Source organism: Mixophyes fleayi, chromosome 10 (assembly GCF_038048845.1).
Source record: "Mixophyes fleayi isolate aMixFle1 chromosome 10, aMixFle1.hap1, whole genome shotgun sequence".
Classification (NCBI taxonomy): Eukaryota; Metazoa; Chordata; class Amphibia; order Anura; family Limnodynastidae; genus Mixophyes; species Mixophyes fleayi.
In genome coordinates this window covers 35611180-35633230 of record NC_134411.1, presented here as the reverse complement: position 1 = coordinate 35633230, position 22051 = coordinate 35611180, and the positions used below count along the sequence as shown (strand labels likewise).

General features: G+C 41.1%; 1 protein-coding gene across 1 annotated transcript in view; it reads left to right on the top strand.

Moving 5' to 3' along the window:
* The window catches only part of PTPN5 (protein tyrosine phosphatase non-receptor type 5), a 44126-nt gene that overhangs the window by 15387 nt on the left and 6688 nt on the right, over nucleotides 1–22051 (top strand). The window contains exons 2-4 of the mRNA XM_075188493.1: nucleotides 3714–3808; nucleotides 16113–16296; nucleotides 19825–19983. Of these exons, the coding sequence (XP_075044594.1) occupies nucleotides 16138–16296; nucleotides 19825–19983 (318 nt within the window). The 5' untranslated portion in view covers nucleotides 3714–3808; nucleotides 16113–16137. The remainder of the gene's footprint in view (nucleotides 1–3713; nucleotides 3809–16112; nucleotides 16297–19824; nucleotides 19984–22051) is intronic.

Below are 22051 nucleotides of genomic sequence, written 5' to 3'. Positions count from 1 at the left end.
CAAGATCTACTTACTGCTAAATATACGCACAACCTTTTCATTTTACACAAATGCGCCTGTTTGCTCACATTGCGCATACAAAGGTACAAACCCACATTGCGCTTTTAGGAAGCGCTTCTGTGCCAACCCTTTGTATGACCAATTGCAATCTCAGATGGCAAAAGATCGGTTTTGGACAACATCCTCAATTTCAACTTTTCATGTTTTTTTCCTCACAATATACTACTGATTTATGAACTCTCTTTAGTCCATGTATCACATATCTATATTTCAAAGTTTTCATTGCACTGGGTGTTCCCAACATAAAGTCTGTCCGTATTGGTGCAAATGGCTGAGCGACCCATATGATTTGTAGTAGATATTAGAGACAAACTCTAGAGAGTTGTACCAGGTAACAACATGACTAAACCATCAATAAATAGAGCGAGTTGCGCGCTTATCTGCTATCAAGTATTTAAGTTTGTAAATGGTCATGTTATGTTTGGACCAGAGGCGGGACTAGTGATCTGTGGGCCGCGGTGCTGTGAAGTGGGGATGAGGGAACGGGGGGCCACAGGTCGCTAGTTTGCCGTGCAGCGGGTCCCATTATCTCCATGGGCCAATGGTAGTTCCGCCCCTGGTTTGGACCCCTAAATAGGACATCTATCTCTTTCTTCCCATACATTCCCTACCCCACCCCTCTAAAACAAATCTAGGATTCAGTTTTGGATTTGGCTGAGTCCTGAGAGTGAGACCGTAGTTGGCCGACCTCGTAGGATTTTGCCAAATAGATCCATGTCCAGAGTCATCAAAGTTTGGATTCGATACGATAATTTGGCTAAATCCTGATCTGTATTAGATGCAGTCCTACAAGCTACAGTGAGTTAAACAGCTACCTGCTAATTAATACCAGAACATAGTAACAGTGCACATCAAAAAGATCGATGTAGGACAAACTGCACATAATGTAAACTAAATCAATAAAGGTGAGACTATTTTGGGGAGTGTTGTCCCTCTTTTTATGCACATATGTAGAGACATTTCCACGCCGTAGGTCATGTTGAGTATAAGTTGTTGAGCTATTGTCTGTCCTCCAGCCAGGAGCTCATACGCTGCTGCCAACACAGCCCTAACAGAAGGCAGCAAAAGACAGCTTGAACCAAGAACACGGAGCAGTACGGCTGCTGATTATAAACTGTGTATGTAAAACACACTAAATTGGGGACTGTCTTCTTTGCTGACATGAAAAACTAAATGCACTCTGTCAATCACACATGCCCATTAGATGACTAATCGGCTCCCACACATGACGTGTAGGCAGAGAATATTCTCCCATCGCTGTGCGCTGCTTGTGCACAAAACAGAGACCATCTTTTATTTACCTCGCTGCTGATAAAAATATCGGCTTCTGTCATGCACAGCTTTGCCGTTATCTCAACAGCCGGATGTTACAAGGCTGCAGATCTCAGGGTGCAGATGGAAAAGAGAGGCTGCAGATCTCAGGGTAGAGGTGGAAAGAGAGGTTGTTGCATTCAACCAAATTCTCCTGAAATGACAGATAATTTAGTATATGAGCAATGTACGTTGGGGGTTTGGCTAATAAAGGCTTGGCCAAATTCACCACAAAATTAAAATTTTTGCATATATGAAGCACGGATTTTACTGTACCTATGAAATAAAGTTTAATGGAGTTCTTCTCCTCTTCCATTACAAACATGCTATAATACTTGAGTTTATAGGTGGTGGTGATATAGGACAAAAGGGTAAAATGATAAAGCAAAGAATGTCAGTTATGCTTGCTGAGACACCACTGGCAAGGAACCTGTAGCCCAGTGATGGGCAACGTGATACATTCTGGCGGACGCACGGTACTGCGTCCGCCAGAACCTTCAAAGTGGTCGCATATTACCCTTAATCTCAGTAATAAATTAAAATAATCTCAAATAAAGAGACACCTATCTGTAATAACATATCAACAGGCACAAATCTGACAATAAACTAGGAAGTAGCCACGGGTGAAGTCTTGGAGGGCAGTATGTTGCCCACCAGTTCTGTAGACAGTACAATTAATGATATAAAGATTAGGAGACAGTGCTGTACCTATCCTATGTATATGACTAATATGACACTGACCAATGGCAGCATTGTTCAGGGGGGTCACATAAAATGGTATTATGTATACTTTATTTGTTTCTGGCTTGAAGTCACCGTGGAGGAAACACTGGGGAAATAATGGCGGCAGCAGTGTGCTGCAGAGTGGCAGCCATTTTCTTGTAGAGCACCTCCTCTTGATAAACAAACATCTAGATTTGTCGGCGTGACGCTAAGAACGGCGCCTAGGTGTTATTTGAACAATCTCACTGAAATATATTTTTAAAAGAAGGCAAATATGAACTAACTACTTGGAATGGTATATTTGGCATTTTTATAAAAACAAGTCAGGGAACACATCACTGTATGACCCCACTGAAAATCACTCCCATGGGCTGCCATTTGCTTATCTACAGCCCTCAGTTGTGGTACTTTCCATTTGTGAAGCGCTTTTTCAGCAATATTGTTATATTTATATAACTGAAAAATAGCAAACACAAATGTAATTACATGCTGTAACTCATTTCTAACTAATAAAACCCTAAATAAATAGATTACCAGAAGTATAGACTCCAATAAGATGGCCACTCACCAAGCTGTCAGCATGTCTTAGCATTGATACCATGGACGCCCTAAAAGGGGGTTTCTAGTTGCCCAGAAACCTCCCTACACTTGAACCACGGTACTTCTGTGGTTTAGCTGTAGGAAATGGCTTCTAGAAGTCTCCTCGTGTCTGCATTATAAAAAAAAAAGTATAACAGTCTGCAGTCTAAAGGCTAGATTTACTAAGCTGCGGGTTTGAAAAAGTGGAGATGTTGCCTATAGCAACCAATCAGATTCTAGCTGTCATTTTGTAGAAGGTACTAAATAAATGAAAGCTAGAATCTGATTGGTTGCTATAGGCAAGATCCCCACTTTTTCAAACCCGCAGCTTAGTAAATCTAGCCCTAAGACTCATTTTTGTGGGGATCTGCCTATGTTTTATTGAACTTTGGCTTCAACAAAATGGCCGCTGTCATTGCTATCTTTTGGCTCTCGTGTTTCTGTGACTTTACAGAGAAGGAAAATGCAGTAAAACTAAACTGCTTGTGATATTCTGCAAAAAGCTGAGAATGATGGGAAGCACTAAGGTATTACATTATATTTTTTGGGCAAGATGGTCAATAATTTATTTAAAGGAGATAAATATTAATGTGAGGTTTGTTTACTGTACAGCTTACAGTGTCTCATTTTTTATTTAACATACGTTATTACATTTATTTACATTGTACTTTATGTTGTTGTTATTATTATTATTATTATTGCAGCAAGTGGTTTTTGGGTGTTTTTTTCTTTGCTTTTTTTTCCCAAAACCAAGAATTTGGAAAAAGCCTGAAATCCTGCATTTGGCCCTGGCACCTACACACATTGGAAGGAGCCATTTTGTAGGTTGAGAAATAAATCTTAAATTGTAGTTTATTAATTCACTGGAACCAGTAACATCAGTGAGAATGCAGCCTAACACAAAAAAAAAATGCACCCCCCCTCGCTACTCTGTTTGGTGACAAGTTGACAACGAATGAACTTAAATGAAAAGAAAACCACAGCAGGTGACTGAAAGAAACACTAATCCTTAATTTATTTTGCACTATGTCTTTTGACAGGATTCTGGGGAAAAAAACATTTGAAAGCTGCGACTGGTGCGAGGAGATTAAATTCAGACATGGGATTGTGATAAAGATTCTCTTCTTTTTTCATGGTGAGTAAAGTTTTGGACACTTTATACCCCAACAGAACATTAAACTACAAATACTAGTTTGGTAAGTGGTAAAGGAAGGTTAGCTGTGGTCTATTTTTTGGGGGAATGCTGTGTACTCAGAAAACCATGCAGATGTTGCTCAGTGCAGGCTGCCATATTTCTGTCAAGCTCCTCCCAACACCTCAAGTCACTGTAGGCTTTTAGCAGCAATGGGCAATACTGATGGCAGCACATTATTGAATATGAGCCGGACATGATCGTCATTAATTTGTACTGGGGGAGAGGGAAGTTTGAATTTTAAAATTATTGTTATAGGCGAAGGGAAAATTGATACTTCCCCAATATCACTGAACACCAAAATCAGAGCAAAACTGCTCATGTCCCCTGGTCCCCAATTTGCAAGATTTGCCTGCCCCCATCCAAGAAGCCATGATTGTTTTGCCCTCATGTAAGTAGGACTATACTATAAACAATTTATCTGCAGTAGTTTTATCATTGGGTGAAACTGAGGTGATAGGATTAAATGACCCTGAATCCTCAAGTATATGTTGTAAGTGCTTTGCGTGTGTGTGTTGTTTTTTTGTAGGACAGTTTTTGTTATAATTGTCCAGTATGTACCATTTCCTCTGTATGGCACTGCAAGTAATTACATCATTCTATAAATCAATAATAATAAAGGAAGAGATTGCAGCTAATAATTTTTCTACTAGTTGGTAGTCCAGATTTAAAGTAAGCCCCCATCCCCATACCAGCTAGGGCCTGATAGCCAGAACCAGCACCGCATGGGAGGTACTAACCCCATGCCCCTCCCCCAGGCATAGGACGGCATTAGAGCAATGACGGGACGTGCTGTGCATGCTGGGAATTGTATTCCTGTGAAGGGGTGGTCTAGAAGGCAGGATGTATTCGGGCGATGGTACCTTGGGACCCAAGGGAGACGGCTCCGCGGTCAGGTCATATTAGGCAGCGCGGCTGCTAATGAGACCGCCAGGAAGGTGGCAGCCGAGTGATTGACAGAGCGGGATGTAGGCGGGACTAAGTAGCTGGCTGGCCAATGAAAACAGGTTGCCAGCAGAAAACTAGCTCCTGGCAACAGGGTACAGAGACACTAGGAATAAAACAGTAGGGTTGGGTTGACTTGGGCTGTATATTATACAGGGAAGGGGAGAAGGGGAACAGAATTTGTACTGGAGAGTAAAGTGCAAGTAGGGTAAAGATAAACAGAATAGGAACAGAGAAGAAGAGAAGCTGCTGCAGCAGGAATTACAGGGTGAAGGGTCCACAGTGAGAAAAGTCTGCTGTAAAATGGGGAGGGGCTGGAGGGTGGATAGTTTGATCCTCTGATGCACACTAAAGAAATAGAGATATAGAGCATAGGGAAACCAAGGGGGTTTCCTAGTGCTTGGAAACCCCCCTCAAAGCCTGGGGCACTGTATAATTGAGGTAGCTGGACCCTGCCCCCGCCTCACACGGCTCTGCTTGAAAAGGGAGAGCTGTGTGCACCTAACAGTAGCGCACGCAGTATTTCCCATGTATATTATGGGGATAGGAAGAGTTGGAGAGCAGCCAAGCACTGTCTAATATTATAGCCACGCCCCCATGCATGCTGGTCACGCCCACTGGCGGTGTGGTGTGGAAACCCCCCTCTACAAATCCTGTGTTTGCCCCTGTAGAGGATCTTCCTTTGGACCCCCTGAAACAGCGAGTTTGCATATACAGTAAAGTAAACTACTCTCCCTGACATTGAAGAAGTTTAACCCCAGAGTTTAGAAAGGGTTAATATGATAATGAAGGAGAACAGGGACCTTTATTTAGATTCTGATAATTAGAGGACATGTGAGTACCTTAAATTTATTCTAAAGCAGCCTCTAACTTAAGTTACCTCTGTAATATCTAAAGAAAGACTGGTTAGGAAAAAAAAGCCATACATTCATATTTATATATATTACTCTCATATTTATATATATTACGTTCATATTTATATATATTACGTTCATATTTTTATATATATATATATATATATATATATATATATATTACGTTTATATTGCAAGTTCAATCGTTTTATATTATTATTTGACTGTTGTACAAAACAAAGAAAGAAAAAGAAACAAAACGGATTGTTAAGATAAAATTGTCTAAATGCAGCCTTTCCCCTACACATTATATCCATCAGTGGCCCCGCACATTGTACCAGACCCCCACACTTGTTTTCCCCAGAGAAATGGGGTTTCTGCCTTTAGGAAATTGACTCCATTATCTGAATTGTCACAAAGCCTTAACAGGATAGATGTGCTTGTGTCAAGATGAAGATAGATATGCGTTACTGAACTTTACATCTGCAAGTTGGCCGAAATACGCTCGTTTCCCACGCACTTTTGTTAAGAGTAATTTGCTTCTGTTTTGCATCCAACTTTGCATCAGTCCCAGTAATAAAACAGTGTAAGAAGTGTAAGAAGTTTACACTCAAATTTGCTCATTATTTAAATATGCACAAAGATAGTTGCAGCAATATGACATTTCATCATCATTTATATAGCGCCACTAATTCCGCAGCGCTGTACAGAGAACTCATTCACATCAGTCACTGCCCCATTGGAGCTTACAGTCTAAATTCCTTAACATACACACACAGACACAGACACAGACAGACAGACTAAGGTCAATTTGATAGCAGCCAATTAACCTACCAGTATGTTTTTGGAGTTTGGGACAAAACCGAAGCACCCCCGGAGGAAACTCACACAAACACGGGGAGAACATACAAACTCCACACAGATAAGGCCATGGTCGGGAATTGAACTCATGACCCCAGTACTGTGGGTTAGAGGTGCTAACAACTGAGCCACCACACTGCCCATGTTGATAAGACCATCAGCATTGTATGATTGGGATTTGCAGAGAAATAAACTATTTGCTGTACTAGTAATTTGCAGTTCAGCTCTTTGAACTGAATCAGAGTTTCTGTAGTCTCATGACTGCAGCGAATCTTTAGTTTTTTACTTCAGAGAAACCGGATAACGAAAGTAAATAATCAAACAACAGCGTAAAATGCAGCGTTTCTCTTCCAGTGATGCCTCTGTCGCAGGCTTTAGGTTTTGTGAATTATAATTAGAAATTGCAGACTGTGAAGCTGAACTGCGCGTTATGTAAAAAGTGAGGTGTTACCATAATTACACCTTATTGAAAACACTGTTAATTTAATGTCTTGAAATCACACATTATTTAAATCACATTTAAAGTGTGTGTATTATTCCCACGGGAAGCTAATATAAGGCTTTCTCCAGACATTAAAACAAAAATGAAATAGGATTAGAATCTAATTGTTACGATCTATAACTGCAAAACAAGACACACTTCTAAAACTACAATGTAAACCTTTGTCTCTGGGACCTAATATTCCATCAGACTTTGTACACATGTCGCTGTATGGTGACACACTGGTCAGCATTGCTGTCTCACAGCGTTCGGGTCTTGAGTTTGAACCCAACCATGCCCCTGTCTGTGTGGAGTTTGTACGTTCTCCCCGTGTTTGCGTGGGTTTACTCCGGGTGCTCCGGTTTCCTCCCAGCGTCCAAAAACATAACTGGCTTCTGAAATACCGGACCCTAGTCTGTGAGTGTGTTAGGGAATTTGATTTGAGAGCTGCAATGGGCAGGGATTGATGTAAATGACCACATATACAAGAGACTCCCGAAATCCGGGTCGGTCTCACGGACCCCCGGGAGAGCAGGCAGGTCTCCAGCATGTGGCAAATACCTGGCCAAAATAATGCAATTTGCGGTGAATCGCGTCATTTTGGCCCCGTCCCCCGCATCAAAACATCATTTCCTACGTGGGGGTGGGGCCAAAATGACACGATTGACCGTGCCCCACCCCCTTTCGCCCTCTGGTCATGCCCCCTGTCCGGGATCTCCCGGACTCCAGCACCTAAAACTAGGCAAGTATGATATAATCTATACAGCGATGCGTAATATGATTGACTCTCTTATTTGTAGACTGTTTCACATACGAATTCCATAAAATAATATGCTAGTAGCCAACCAAAATATTATTTGCTTGGATAGAAAAACTAAATCGAAAGAGCTATTCCCAGAGAAACCAACTGGTCGTGAACGGGTGAGAAATCCTTTAGTGGTTATGTAATTACAGAGCCAGGTAAGGAGCGCGTCCAATGAACGCAATAGAAACAAGTTAGGCGCTAAGGGTAATTAGTTGGGCTAGCCTGGCTCCCAGGTAATGACCAGTGCTGCCCTAAGAGGATAATTGGTAACTATGAACAAACTCATTTTACTTACAAAAAAATCCATCATAATAATATTTTTGAGAATCTGCCATAAATCAGGGTTTATGTTTCGTTCTCACCCCGCCTGATCGAATCACCCGTGCCTTTTTGTGAAGTGTCCTCATCTCTTGACAATGGAAAATAGAACACTGCGCACTGTGTCCACATAACGCACAAAGCGGGCAATCCGGTGCGGAGACCGTAGAACGCTACGCTACCAGACTCATATTGTAACTCTTTTCTTGCGATCCAGCGTGAGCAATGCGCTAAAAGAGAGACTGTTGTGACAATATTTATAATTGTTTTTTTTTTTTTTCTTTTTCTTTATAATGTAGTCGTCGTGTCCTGATATCTGTCCTAACAGTGAGCATTAGGAGTGATGCCCTCTGCTCGTGGTGGAGTATTAAGAAATATTTGGGGGCAGAGTCTGTAGGCTGGTAGTGCGGACAGTAGGTCAGGAATATGAACAGGGGCAGTTTTAGACGGAAGGACATAGTTGGCGCAGATTTTGTGGAGGTCGCGCAACTATTTTTGCACCAGTTTTTGTTGGTAAGTACGAGAATTTGAGAGCTAGGATTGGAGGCGCTTGCTGGGAGCAGAGGGTCTTTGCCTAGTTTGGAGAAGACACACAGTGCCTAGTTTGGTGCCTAGTTTTGTATTGAAGTGGAAAAAAATATATTTAATTTTGCCGGACTGGTGAGAGTGCAGAAGATGCGTTGTACGGAGGGATTCCGTTCTGTATGAGCCCAGTTTTTATTTTCCCGTTGCAAAAAGACAAAAAGACTTCTCCAGGTAGTCAGAGGTGAAAACCAACCTTGTCCCCTATACTTTAAAAGGAAAGAACAATTTTAGGCACATTTCAACTAATGAAATATAGAATTTCAAACAAGCAGGAATGTGACACGTGAACATGAAAGTTAGGGGTCTATTTATTAAGCCCCCCCCACGATAAGACGTGTCGATAGAAAAACTTTTACTGTGCAACTTATTAAGAAAATGGGACCAGGGATGCAAGTATGAGAACTGGGACTGGTAGCATTTACTGGCTGGGGTTTTGGTAAATAGGGAGAAACCCTCAATCCTGCGGGTAAAAAACCTTTTCACAGGATTCATGGTTTATCTCCCTTTAGTAAACAGACCGCATAGACTGTAAGCTCCAATGGAACAGGGAGTGATGAGAATTATTACATATTCTCTGTACAGCACTGTGTAGTATGACTGCCACTATATAAATGAATGATAATAGCTCGCAGTGTGCCAAGTCACAAACCACAACTGCAGTCATAACCTGGTTCTAGCTGGCAGGATTGCACAGATCTCATGTGATTTTACCATGATACTTATATAAAAGACAAAGCGTGTTTAGTGGATCTGTCAAAATGATAAAGACTGAACTCCCATCCTTTCCTTCATAGCGAAAAGTTACACATTTTTTCGCCGCAAAAATGTTTTTCTCACTAAGATTATCCAATTATATTAAGGCCGTGGCAGATGCCACTCTGGGGAGATTGGTAAAGAGCGTCGTCAGTCTATGAGCCGGTCAGCGATACAGCGACCTCTGGACATCTAAATAGTAGTCTGGGGCTTGAGGCATCTGGTGGTATACAGTACGTACTTCTTTCTGCTTTGCCAAAAGTGACTGATGTTATTGTCTCTTGTTGTCTGCTGTAGAACATGACTGTACGGCAGGGTCAGCCTAATGTTATACCAGAAGGCAGGGGCAGGTCCCCAACTATAGATCAACTACATATTTTGAGTGAATTTGAGCAATGTGAACAGGTTTAACCATTGTCGAGCCTGGTTCACACAAAATTGAGCATTTTCGCACATGTTTGAGGCTGGTTTGCATATGGTTGAGCAGGATTGCACATGTTTGAGCATTTTCACAAATGTTTGAGCAGGTTGGCACATGTTTGAGGCTGGTTTGCACACGGTTGAGCAGGATTGCACATGTTTGAGCATTTTTTCACATGTTTCAGCAGGTTGACACATGTTTGAGCATTTTCGCACATGTTTGAACAGGTTGGCACATGTTTCAGCAGGTTGATACATGTTTGAGCAAGTTGGCACATGTTTGAGCATTTTCGCACATGTTTGAACAGGTTGACACATGTTTGAGCAGGTTGACACATGTTTCAGTATTTTCGCACATGTTTGAGCATATTCGCACATGTTTGAGCAGGTTGACACATGTTTGAGCAGGTTGACACATGTTTGAGTGTTTTCGCACATGTTTGAGCAGGTTGACACATGTTTGAGCACGTTGGTACATGTTTGAGCAGGTTGGCACATGTTTGAGCAGGTTCGCACAATGCTATGCTAATGAGTAAAACGTGGGTACAATTTAGGTAACGCCACAACAAACCATCTTCTTTATAGAATACATGATAGCGGACAATGTTTACATATTTTTTCCCAGCTGAATCAGGGTTCTACGCTAAAAAAATAGGAAGAGAATAGAGAATGACTATAAAAGCACAGGGGAAACAGTATTTTTTTAAGGACTTAAACAAATGATGTTTTTACATGCTAAATAAAGATGTTTTACCCATACATATGTAAAGGTGGTTGACGTCTGTTGTTTACCGGATCTTCTTTCCTGCACTAGTCCTGATGGACCTGTCAATTAAGTATTTGGAATAGACAAGTTCAAATAATATTGAATGAAGTATTATCAGCTGAAGGGGTCAATACACATTCACCAATCAGAAGCAGCTAACGGTCATACAGACGTACACGTCTGTGGTGCGTATGTTGAGTACGTAAGATACCGCGTCGGTGCCGTTTGCACTTTGCATGTTACTAAATTATCCATAACGTCTTTATTGCAAATAACTGACTGTGGATCCTGATGAAAGGATTACGGGGATGGAGTGATTCATAGCTACACCCACAGAATGAGTAATTGTGACTAAATAGATGTGTTCAGGTGTTTGTGGCGTTACACGTAGGATTGGTGCGGGGAGCCGGACGACTTACCTTCTCCCCACACAATCAGTAATTTGAGGCTGCTGGGTAGAGATTTGTCAGTTATCCGATGCATCATAAAAGCAGCATGAACTATGACTGTTATAACACATATAAAACACCTATTCAGGGAGATTACATTGAAAGAAAGTTTATTTTTAAAACAATGTTTAATCACTTATGAACGGCGCAAATTAGTGCGAAAGTTCTTTTCTGTGAAGCCGTCCAACAGCTTTCATGTCGGGCCATGTTCTCTGTTGTTACCCGGCGTATTGCGTGGCAAGTTGCGCAAAAGATTTTCAAAAAGATTTATCAAAGGGGCGAAATAAACCTCTTTGCTGAATGTAACTCTCAGTACCTGTCCTGTTCTGTATGTGTGGGTATATGCACAGTATAACCTCTCCAGTTCTGTATGTGTGGGTATATGCACAGTATAACCTCTCCAGTTCTGTTTGTGTGGGTATATGCACAGTATAACCTCTCACGTGCTTTATGTCTGGGTATATGCACAGTATAACCTCTCACATGCTTTATGTCTAGGTATATGCACAGTATAACCTCACCTGTTCTGTATGTGTGGGTATATGCACAGTATAACCTCTCCAGTTCTGTTTGTGTGGGTATATGCACAGTATAACCTCTCACGTGCTTTATGTCTGGGTATATGCACAGTATAACCTCTCACATGCTTTATGTCTAGGTATATGCACAGTATAACCTCTCCTGTTCTGTATGTGTGGGTAAATGCACAGTATAACCTGTCACGTGCTTTATGTCTGGGTATATGCACAGTATAACCTCTCACATGCTTTATGTCTGGGTATATGCACAGTATAACCTCTCACGTGCTTTATGTGTGGGTATATTCACAGTATAACCTCACCTGTTCTGTATGTGTGGATATATGCACAGTATAACCTCTCATGTGCTTTATGTCTAGGTATATGCACAGTATAACCTCTCACGTGCTTTATGTCTAGGTATATGCACAGTATAACCTCTCATGTGCGTTATGTCTAGTTATATGCACAGTATAACCTCTCATGTGCGTTATGTCTAGGTATATGCACAGTATAATCTCTCACATGCGTTATGTCTAGATATGGTCACAGAGCCTCTTCTTGTCTTCTCTATGTGTCTGAAACCATTTTACAATACTGGTAGTTTAGCTAATTAATCACAACAGTTACTAAAGAAATGGAATCATCATACAATTAGTTACATAGATGGAGCATTTCAGCTTCTAATCACACATATAATAGGTATCAGCAGCGGAGGTGATGTCTGCAGCCTCCGGTATATATACAGATATGGACACATCTGCTTTATCCTGCAGATAGGACCTGTTATGAGACATGAAACGCACACATAGAGCAGAACGTCTTCCCTCTGGTACACAGTAAATCTGAGCATCCTCTTCCTCTCCAGCCCACTCTGTATCTCCCCCACGCAGACTACACACATGTCCAGAATTCAGATATATTCCTGTGAGTCAGTGCAGAGAGGAGAACGGATCCAACCTCCTCATCCTCTCCTGTGTGTGCGGTGACAGATATGTCAGCAGCGTTCTGGAACACGCCTGTAGCGTGCTCTGTGAACCCCAAAACTAGCTGTACTTCACCCAGTAATAACACCAAGTGGTACATATGTGATTCCAGTCACGTGTTATCTGATAGGTGTTTCATTTTATTGGTGAAAATAACATTTATATCCTGCACTATATGCACAACATAAGCAAATATTCCCATAAAATATATTTACTGCTTACTGTACTGTCACATCAGTGTGTTACTGTTACACAGCTGCCAAGTGCATGTGATCATATGCAATTGTTTTTTATGTTTAAAAAATGTTTAATAAAAATGATGCAGGAGGTAGGGAGAGATTTTTAAAATTGCATCAAGTGAGCAAAACAGAGAAGTTGTATTGTGCAGCAATCCATATATACGGAATAAGAACAAATTTTAAACTAATAACAAGAACAAATAGAGTTGATAACATACATCCAGCGAACAGAATAAGTAGTACTGTGTACATGTCCATCAATAAAAAGTCAGTCATCAAAGTCAGATACTAAGAATTACATCCAGGCTATGGAACAAGGGGGGTGGTACTGTTTACATGTCCATCAATATAGAATAGGAACAGATATTGAGAATTACATCCAACCTACAGAACAAGGGGAGTGGCACTGTGTACATGTCCATCAATATAGAACAGGAACAGATATTGAGAATTACATCCAGGCTACAGAACAAGGGGAGTGGTACTGTGTACATGTCCATCAATATAGAACAGGAACAGATATTGAGAATTACATCCAACCTACAGAAAAAGGGGAGTGGCACCGTGTACATGTCCATCAATATAGAACAGGAACAGATATTGAGAATTACATCCAACCTACAGAACAAGGGGAATGGCACTGTGTACATGTCCATCAATATAGAACAAGAACAGATACTGAGAATTACATTCAGGCTACAGAACAAGGGGAGTGGTACTGTGTATATGTCCACTAATATAGAACAGGAACAGATACTGAGAATTGCATCCAGGCTATAGAACAAGGGGAGTGATACTGTGTACATGTCTACTAATATAGAACAGGAACATATACTGAGAATTACATCAAGGCTACAAATCAAGGGGAGTGGTACTGTGCACACGCCCATCAATATAGAACAAGAACAGATACTGAGAATTACATCCAACCTACAGAACAAGGGGAGTGGTACTGTGTACATGTCCACTAATATAGAACAGGAACAGATATTGAGAATCATATCCAGGCTACAGGACAAGGGGAGTGGTACTGTGTACATGTCCATCAATATAGAACAGGAACAGATACTGAGAATTACATTCAGGCTACAGAACAAGGGGAGTGGTACTGTGTATATGTCCACTAATATAGAACAGGAACAGATACTGAGAATTGCATTCAGGCTATAGAACAAGGGGAGTGGTACTGTGTACATGTCTACTAATATAGAACAGGAACATATACTGAGAATTACATTGAGGCTACAAATCAAGGGGAGTGGTACTGTGCACACGCCCATCAATATAGAACAAGAACAGATACTGAGAATTACATCCAACCTACAGAACAAGGGGAGTGGTACTGTGTACATGTCCACTAATATAGAACAGGAACAGATACTGAGAATTGCATCCAGGCAACAGAACAAGGGGAGTGGTACTGTGTACATGTCCATCGGTATAGAACAGGAACAGATACTGAGACTTACATCCAACCTACAGAACAAGGGGAGTGGTACTGTGTACATGTCCACTAATATAGAACAGGAACAGATACTGAGAATTACATCCAGGCTACAAATCAAGGAGAGTGGTACTGTGTACATGTCCATTGATATAGAACAATAACAGATACTGAGAATTACATCCAGGCTACAGAACAAGGGCAGTGGTACTGTGTACATGTCCATCAATATAGAACAATAACAGATACTGAGAATTACATCCAGGCTACAGAACAAGGGGAGTGGTACTGTGTATATGTTCATCGATTTAGAGCAGGAATAGATACTGAGAATTACATCCAGGCTACAGAACAAGGAGAGTGGTACTGTGTACATATCCATTAATATAGAACAGGAACAGATACTGAGAATTACATCCAGGCTACAGAACAAGTGGAGTGGTACTGTGTACATGTCCATCGATATAGAACAAGAACAGATACTGAGAATTACATCCAGCCTACAGAACAAGGGGAGTGGTACTGTGTACATGTCCATCGATATAGAACAAGAACAGATACTGAAAATTACATCCAGCCTACAGAACAAGGGGAGTGGTACTGTGTACATGTCCATTGATATAGAACAAGAACAGATACTGAGAATTACATCCAGCCTACAGAACAAGAGGAGTGGTAATGCACATAAATATAGAGTAAGAAAGTTACTGAGAATAGCATCCAGCGTGCAGAACACAAGAGGTTATTCTGTGTATTTATATAGTGTACATGTTTCATATATTTATATTCAAGTTTTGGGGCTCAGTGCTTTTTAAAGTAGACCTACAGTACTAAAATGTATTAATATTTTATCAAACTACCTATATACTCTGCTAGCCATATATTCAAGAAATTATTATTTTATTTCCCCCCTCCCCTAGAAACTCCTAATGCCAGATAAAGTATTTCCAAAAGGGCAGATTTATCAGGCATTCTTGCAGTTGAAAAAGAAAGATGAATTCATGATGTGAATTTTGCCATTTTAAAGCTATCATTTTTGAGTGTTCACTTAGGCCAAGTGCTCTAAGATGCGTCCTGCTTTACTTTTTCCCTCTAACTCATATTTCCGGCAGCAGTGGTTGGAATTTTAATGTTGAATTGTTACAGTTTGTACTTCACAATTGTCATCAGATGCAGCTTCAGTCCTAAAACAGTCAATATGTACATAGCCATCACCACCAGCAAGGACAACAATACTGGATGTACAATGAACATGTTAATTTTTATTTCTTTGAACTGTTATCTGGTTTGTCTCTTTTGTGTATTTCTCCGCAAAGCTTTCCATATATTGTATCAGCGCAAACATTTCGAGCTCTGTTCCTTGCCTACCTCACCTGACCCCCTACTAGACTCATGATCGTGTCATGTTGTCCATGCAACTCATAAAAAAAAAATTCAGAAATAGTGACCAGCCTTTTAAGTAATGTTTATTCATATATTCATTAAATGCCGGATTTAGTGAACGCCGAAATATCCACCGATAAGGGAAAATGTTTTTTTTTTTAATATTCTAAAAAGATTTACATTGTCTATGTTGCAAGACGTCATAGATCTTTATGTTCCATCCTCAGTGGGCGCAGCTAACAGTTAAATTATTAATGTTCAATATGTGCTCACATTTATTGGAGTTCAGAAATAGGACATAGTAATGTGTGTGTGGTCTCCGCAGCATGTGATAAAATATTCAATTGAGCCAGATATGACAGCTTTGAGCGATGAGTCACTCCAAGAGACAATGCTGGTAGCAGCATCTAATTTCCTCTCTCCCTCCCATACACGGCCAGGTCTATCCATGACAGAAGTTACGATATGGGCTCCCTGGACCAGGCAGATGAAGAGCAGAAGCTGCAGGGCGGCGTGGATCAGGCGCAGGAGGCGGGCAGGGATGAGCCGTACAGCTGGGCCGCTCTGTGGAACGTTCTCACCATCGGGGGCAGTATCTGCCTACTTGTCCTCTCGCAGATACTGGTAAGTGAAATGTAGGGATGAAGATATATATCCTTCCTCAGAGGTTGGAGGGAGAGCACAGTGTACTCCCTACTCCTCCGTTATGCAGCATGGACTGCGTTGTGCAGAGGAGGTCATGTGACACGGAAGTCAGCTGCTATATGAACAAATAAGTAATATACAGATATGAAGGATAGCTGTATATTACTTATTTGTTGTGTGACTGATCATACAGCCACTAAGTACTTTTCACCTCTGCATTCTAACTGGACCAATGTGCAATATGATGTAGCACATGCCCTTGTGTATCAAACTCCCATTGTCCCATAGGTTGTAAGCTTGCGAGCAGGACCCTCTTACCTCTCTGTCTGTATGTATTACCCAGTATTGCATTGTTTTATCACTGTGTGTTCCCCATTGTAAGGCGCTACGGAAGCTGCCGGCGTTATATAAATACATGTCGATGATGATGACATATACAGTAAATACATTGCAATATTTTTGTCCTCTCTAAACTTCTATTTTTTTCATAACTTTAACATTGTGTCTGATCCTCCAGCAGTTAGGATTTGTGAGGATCCATAGTATTATCTATCTGTATTCAGGGATTGTTGGACATAGAGAAATACAGGTATTGTGTTGTTTATACCAAAGGCGGCCAATAGGGGGCACTGTTTTAGTGGAGTATATGGCTGATAGTACATATTATATGGCTCGGTACAGCAATGAGGCAGCCGCTACAGTAACCCCCAATACAGAGTGGAGTACGGTTCTTTACGAAACCTAAGTTTACTTACATATGTTGTATTGAACTCTCTGCCAGTTGTCAGTGCCTCATTAAAAAACTAAAGTGTAAAAATCAATTAAGTTTGCAGTAGGTAAAAAAGTTCAGGTAGAGAGTCATTAAACCAGAAGTGCCCCTTTTAAATGCACATCCTCCGCCCCACAATTGTTTTGCATGTGTTCTGATGGGATTTTATATTGCACATAAATATGTGCATATCCTGCAGTCTGTTTTATCTGTTAACATACGGCAAGTTACGTTTAGGCAGAGTGTACTAACACCCAGATGCAAATGGAAACGCATCTTGAGATCCGAACGGAATATGACGAAATTACACTAAAGTTCCGTACTTTTTTTTTTTAACCGCAAGTTGCGTCCGAACATGATTGAGACCCAATTTGAGCAGCATAACTACAGCTAACCCGCAGAAGTAACGCTGATCCAAACATTTTCACAACCCGCAGCTACCGCCATATTGAAATCCTTTTACTTTCCGTGAACACAGACGCAACTGCAGAAAAATAGGCGCATTGCGTCACAGAATGGCACCTGCGCTGTGTAGGCGACTTGCATAAGTGACCTTTACTGAATGACCCGCCTCTGTGATGAAAGCCAGCTGTTGTGGAACTACAAGTCACAGCATGCCTTGTCAGCCTAGTTTACAACATGACAGTGGAAAACAGTGACATTTATCCAACATGTGACATAACCCACCGATAATGCCTTGCAGCCCTTTTGACTGTAACCTACAGTATCCACAGCTTTATCCACTATTTATAAATCCTTCCATCTCTTTAATGCAGAAACATTTCCGGGGACTTTTTTAGTACAACTGGTCGTCCGTAATAAAACAATGCAATTTAGAGCAGCCTTTTGGGAAATCAACACAATTACAGTGATGTAAGCGGGCTATGCCAAATCTCAGTGCAGGCCATGAAAGCTTATTAATACCACACAGCATTGATATAATATAATTCAGTTTGCGACGTGTAAGAATACGCTGCTATTAATGACATTGGAGTGTATCCTTAATGCAATCGTGGGGACGGAGAGCAAAACGTATCACTCTCCAGATGGATCCTAAATGAGATTTTCATACAGACCATCTGGAGCCGAGAAGCCAACTCTAGGACTCAAATACGATCAGACCCTGAGTCATAGAGTCTAATTAATGTTATTTGCGTAGAGACATCCACCTTCCACCCTAGGTAATACATTCTCCAGGTCATCCTCATTTATCTAAGACGTCTGATGCTGTGTATCCACTAACTCATATAGAGGAGAAAGTCTAATTAATCAGCGAGCCTGTCTCCATGAATTAACAATTTTCCAATTTAAAGGGAAACTCTGCCTATTGCCCAGGCGGATGTGTTTATTTTCATTGCCCTTAGATAACAATCACAGATCTGCTGTGTAAATGGATCTATATCCAATGCACAGACGTGAGTTTATCTGTTGTCGTATCCAAGGGTAACGAAAATAAACAAATCCAGACAAACAATAGAATTCTCTGGAGGACAATAACAGTTTGCATTGTTCCAAAAAGTAATAGATTTTTAGTAATTTATTTCCGACCACCAAATATGAAACAGGCAAGAAAATGGTGAGAGGATGAAATGCTACCACCACTGAGGGGGAAATTCAATTCCCCCCGCATTCCCACGGCGTTAAAACCATTACCGTTATTACAGAAGTTTTAACCTGGCTTTTTCACAAGGTCACCATTCCCGATTTAAAAATGGGGACACATCAGCCTCACCACCCTATCCATAGAAACTGTTGTGAATCTACCAAAATCCTGCTCGTTTTGGGTGAGACCAAATCCCTTTTCTAGAAATGGATGAATAAAAACCCAGGTCCATCAAGTTCAACGGTTGATCTGTTCCCTTTGGGGTATGGTATTTCTATCACACATTATCCCCCTCACTGTCTAATGGCTACTGAGGCTACTCATCAAATCAACCCACACTCAGTATGTAAATCTCCCACCACGCATTTTAATTAATATCTCCTCACTCCATTAAGCTCAAAGCTACATAACTGCAAACAATCCTGAATTTACTGGACTTAAAACTATCCTAAGCGCTAAAAGTTCTCTGATCTTACTCATTAAGTTAAACAAATGTAGTGATCCCTCACACGGACTAATTTGTTCTGCAAAGAGGATCGGGGGCCACTAATGTGATCTTCACCCTGCGCCCACTAATGTCTTAAGATGGTCTTGGCCAGTCCCCTGTTTGGCCACCTCCAGAAAAGGAGGTGGCCCCCGCTAATTGGGTGTGAGCTGATCTGGGGATTAGTTTGAGCAGATTAGGCATAATATGTAAATGATATCTGAATTTGTACCAATTAAATCAGGAACATTTTGAGGTATACGTACTTCTTCTATCCTCCACTGCCCCTAGGCAGAGGCCTACTATCTCTAATACTAAATCCATTCCTGCATCTAGTCCTTTATCATCTTTACCTATGGCTTGAGCATGCAATTGACCTTAGCACCGTTGAGCTGATCAATTAGTGCGGCCTGTTAAGAAGACAGCATGAAAATACATGTTATTTTAAGTCAATTACTGTGGCACAGATAGTTCTGTTTCTTTACACATGTCTCTAGGAGCAAACCTCTTCTCTTTGGGAATATTTGGAACTCATTTAGCAAGATGGCAACTGTCAGAATCATCAGATGGTCAATGCTCGACATGCATTGTATACTAAATAATATAGTGAATAAGGTTGATAGAGGTTGTGCTAACGTTTTATTTCCATAGGATTTAACAACCCTGCAAAGTGGATTTTGGAAAATCGAGATGCCCGGCTTTGTGTTGGTGATTGTTTTCTTTGTCATGGCAGTGATTGGAACCATGGTAAGCCAAAGATTGTTTACTAATTTTAATGAATCAGTTGTTACATACAGGAAATGTTATTATGTAATAAACATGTAAATTTCAGAGAGCTTATTATATGTGGCAATTGAACATCAAGAAAAAAGGGGTTTGGTCTTACCTTTTCTTTCAAATGTGCCTCCCCTAAACTCAAGGGTGTACCCCATTCTATTTTGTTCCATTGAATGAGAATGGACAGGATTTTGCCCTGCTCTGCGAGCTATACTAACTTGATATATAGAAAGAGAGTGGAATAGCCCAGTTGTTACAGTGCCAAAACCTGATAGCACAATGCGATTTTGTAATGATTATTGCAAATAACCTGCACACACCTATCAGGTTAATGAATTCATAGAACAATTGGGTAAAGTTTGGTAACTCCAAACTTCACTTTTGGTATGGACCAAACAAAAGAACATTGTGAAGTTCCCTCATTGAACAGGCAAAAGAGAGCATTCTTGACACCCAACCTAACACACTGATTGGCGAGTGGTGAGAGCTGTCGGGAATTAGACACGGGTCTTTTGGTCTGCCTCGGGAAGCCTGCACTATGAATGGTGCGACCCGGTTTTTTTTAACCCGGCTCTCACCAGACACAATGTTAAAGTAAAAAAAAAAAAAAAACATCACAAGGGGAGCCAATCAGAGCTCCTCTTGTTGCCATGGAGACCCCGGGCAGACCCTCGTTCAGTATGAACGCGGTCTACCCGGGATTTTGACTCTGGGGGAGCCTCTGCCCCCCTCTGTCCCCCGGCAATATCCCAGGTTCATATACCCGGGATATTGCCTGGGCGGCAGTATGAAAGCGGTATCACTAGATCCTTTTTACACAGAGGTTTTTGTGCATGATATAAGACAGCTGGATCATGAACGTAGATATCATATTTTTTTGTTGTTGCTGTTGTTATTGTTGAAAATTTGTATCCTTTAAAGTGATATTGAAAAAGGTTGTGATTGATGGATTTGTAGAACCATGTCAGCATTTAAATGTTGATTAGTGAAGCATTGGCAGTCAGCAAAAAAGGAAGATGAGAGTCAGAAGACAGAATTGAGATGGATTATTGTAAAAGTGTTGACGACTGTTTAACAGATGCGTCTCAGGCATGACTATCATTATATTGATCTGATTACTATTATCTAATGTTTACAAAGCAGAATTAACCTGTCCTGCACAATTAGCAACATTACAATTAGTCATTGCAGACAAGTGTGTCCAATTTTACATGGCATTATCTATGGAGAACTGTAAGCAGACATATATACTGAGCTGACTGTGGGCCAAATTAAGCTCTAGGTAGGGTTAGAAGTGTGGGCCCAATATCTGATTCTTCAGTGTCTCTACATATAATTATATCAGCATCGCTGTCCCCCAGCTGATTTCTCTAATCTGTACCCTATTGCATAGACCTGTTTCCCTCCCCTTTACACAACATCCGATTGCATAAACTCCGCCATTGCTACATTGCACAGATCCCATAGCCAACGAATTAGCACAGATCTCCCATTGCACAGACAACACCATTGCACATTGACCCCTTCAATGTCAGCCTCTGTGCAGATCTACCGCTAGTCACATTACACAGATTTCTCATTGCATAGCAAACCCCCCTCCCCACACATACTTCCCTCATGGGAGCTCAGCCAAATGTTCAATATTTGGGAGTCCTGTGCAGGATTGCAATGCTCTGACTGCTGCAAGCAGAGAGATACATGTGCAGGTAGATGTCCCTAGAACCTATACACAGCTAACACATCCCGGGGAGCACAGCACACTGCACCAAGCAGTATGTTAGTGATTGTGGAGGTTATATCGTGTATTCTGGCACCTCCACTTGTCACAAGTTGAAGCCTAACAACAAAGGTGCACACCCAGGGTTGGTTGGACCCTAGGCGAGTGCCTATGTTATCTTGGCTGGCAGTCTGGAACTAATTGAGTACAGTGTAAAAAGTCGAGATGCTCACTGACCCCCGTGAACTGGTTTTGGTTTTGGATCTGGATTAGCTTCGTGATATGGTTTTCGTTTTGGCAAAACCGCCCTCGTGCGTTTTGGTTTTGGATTTTTTAGGAATAATCCTAGAATACGCTAAAATCACACATTTTTGCTCTTTTTTA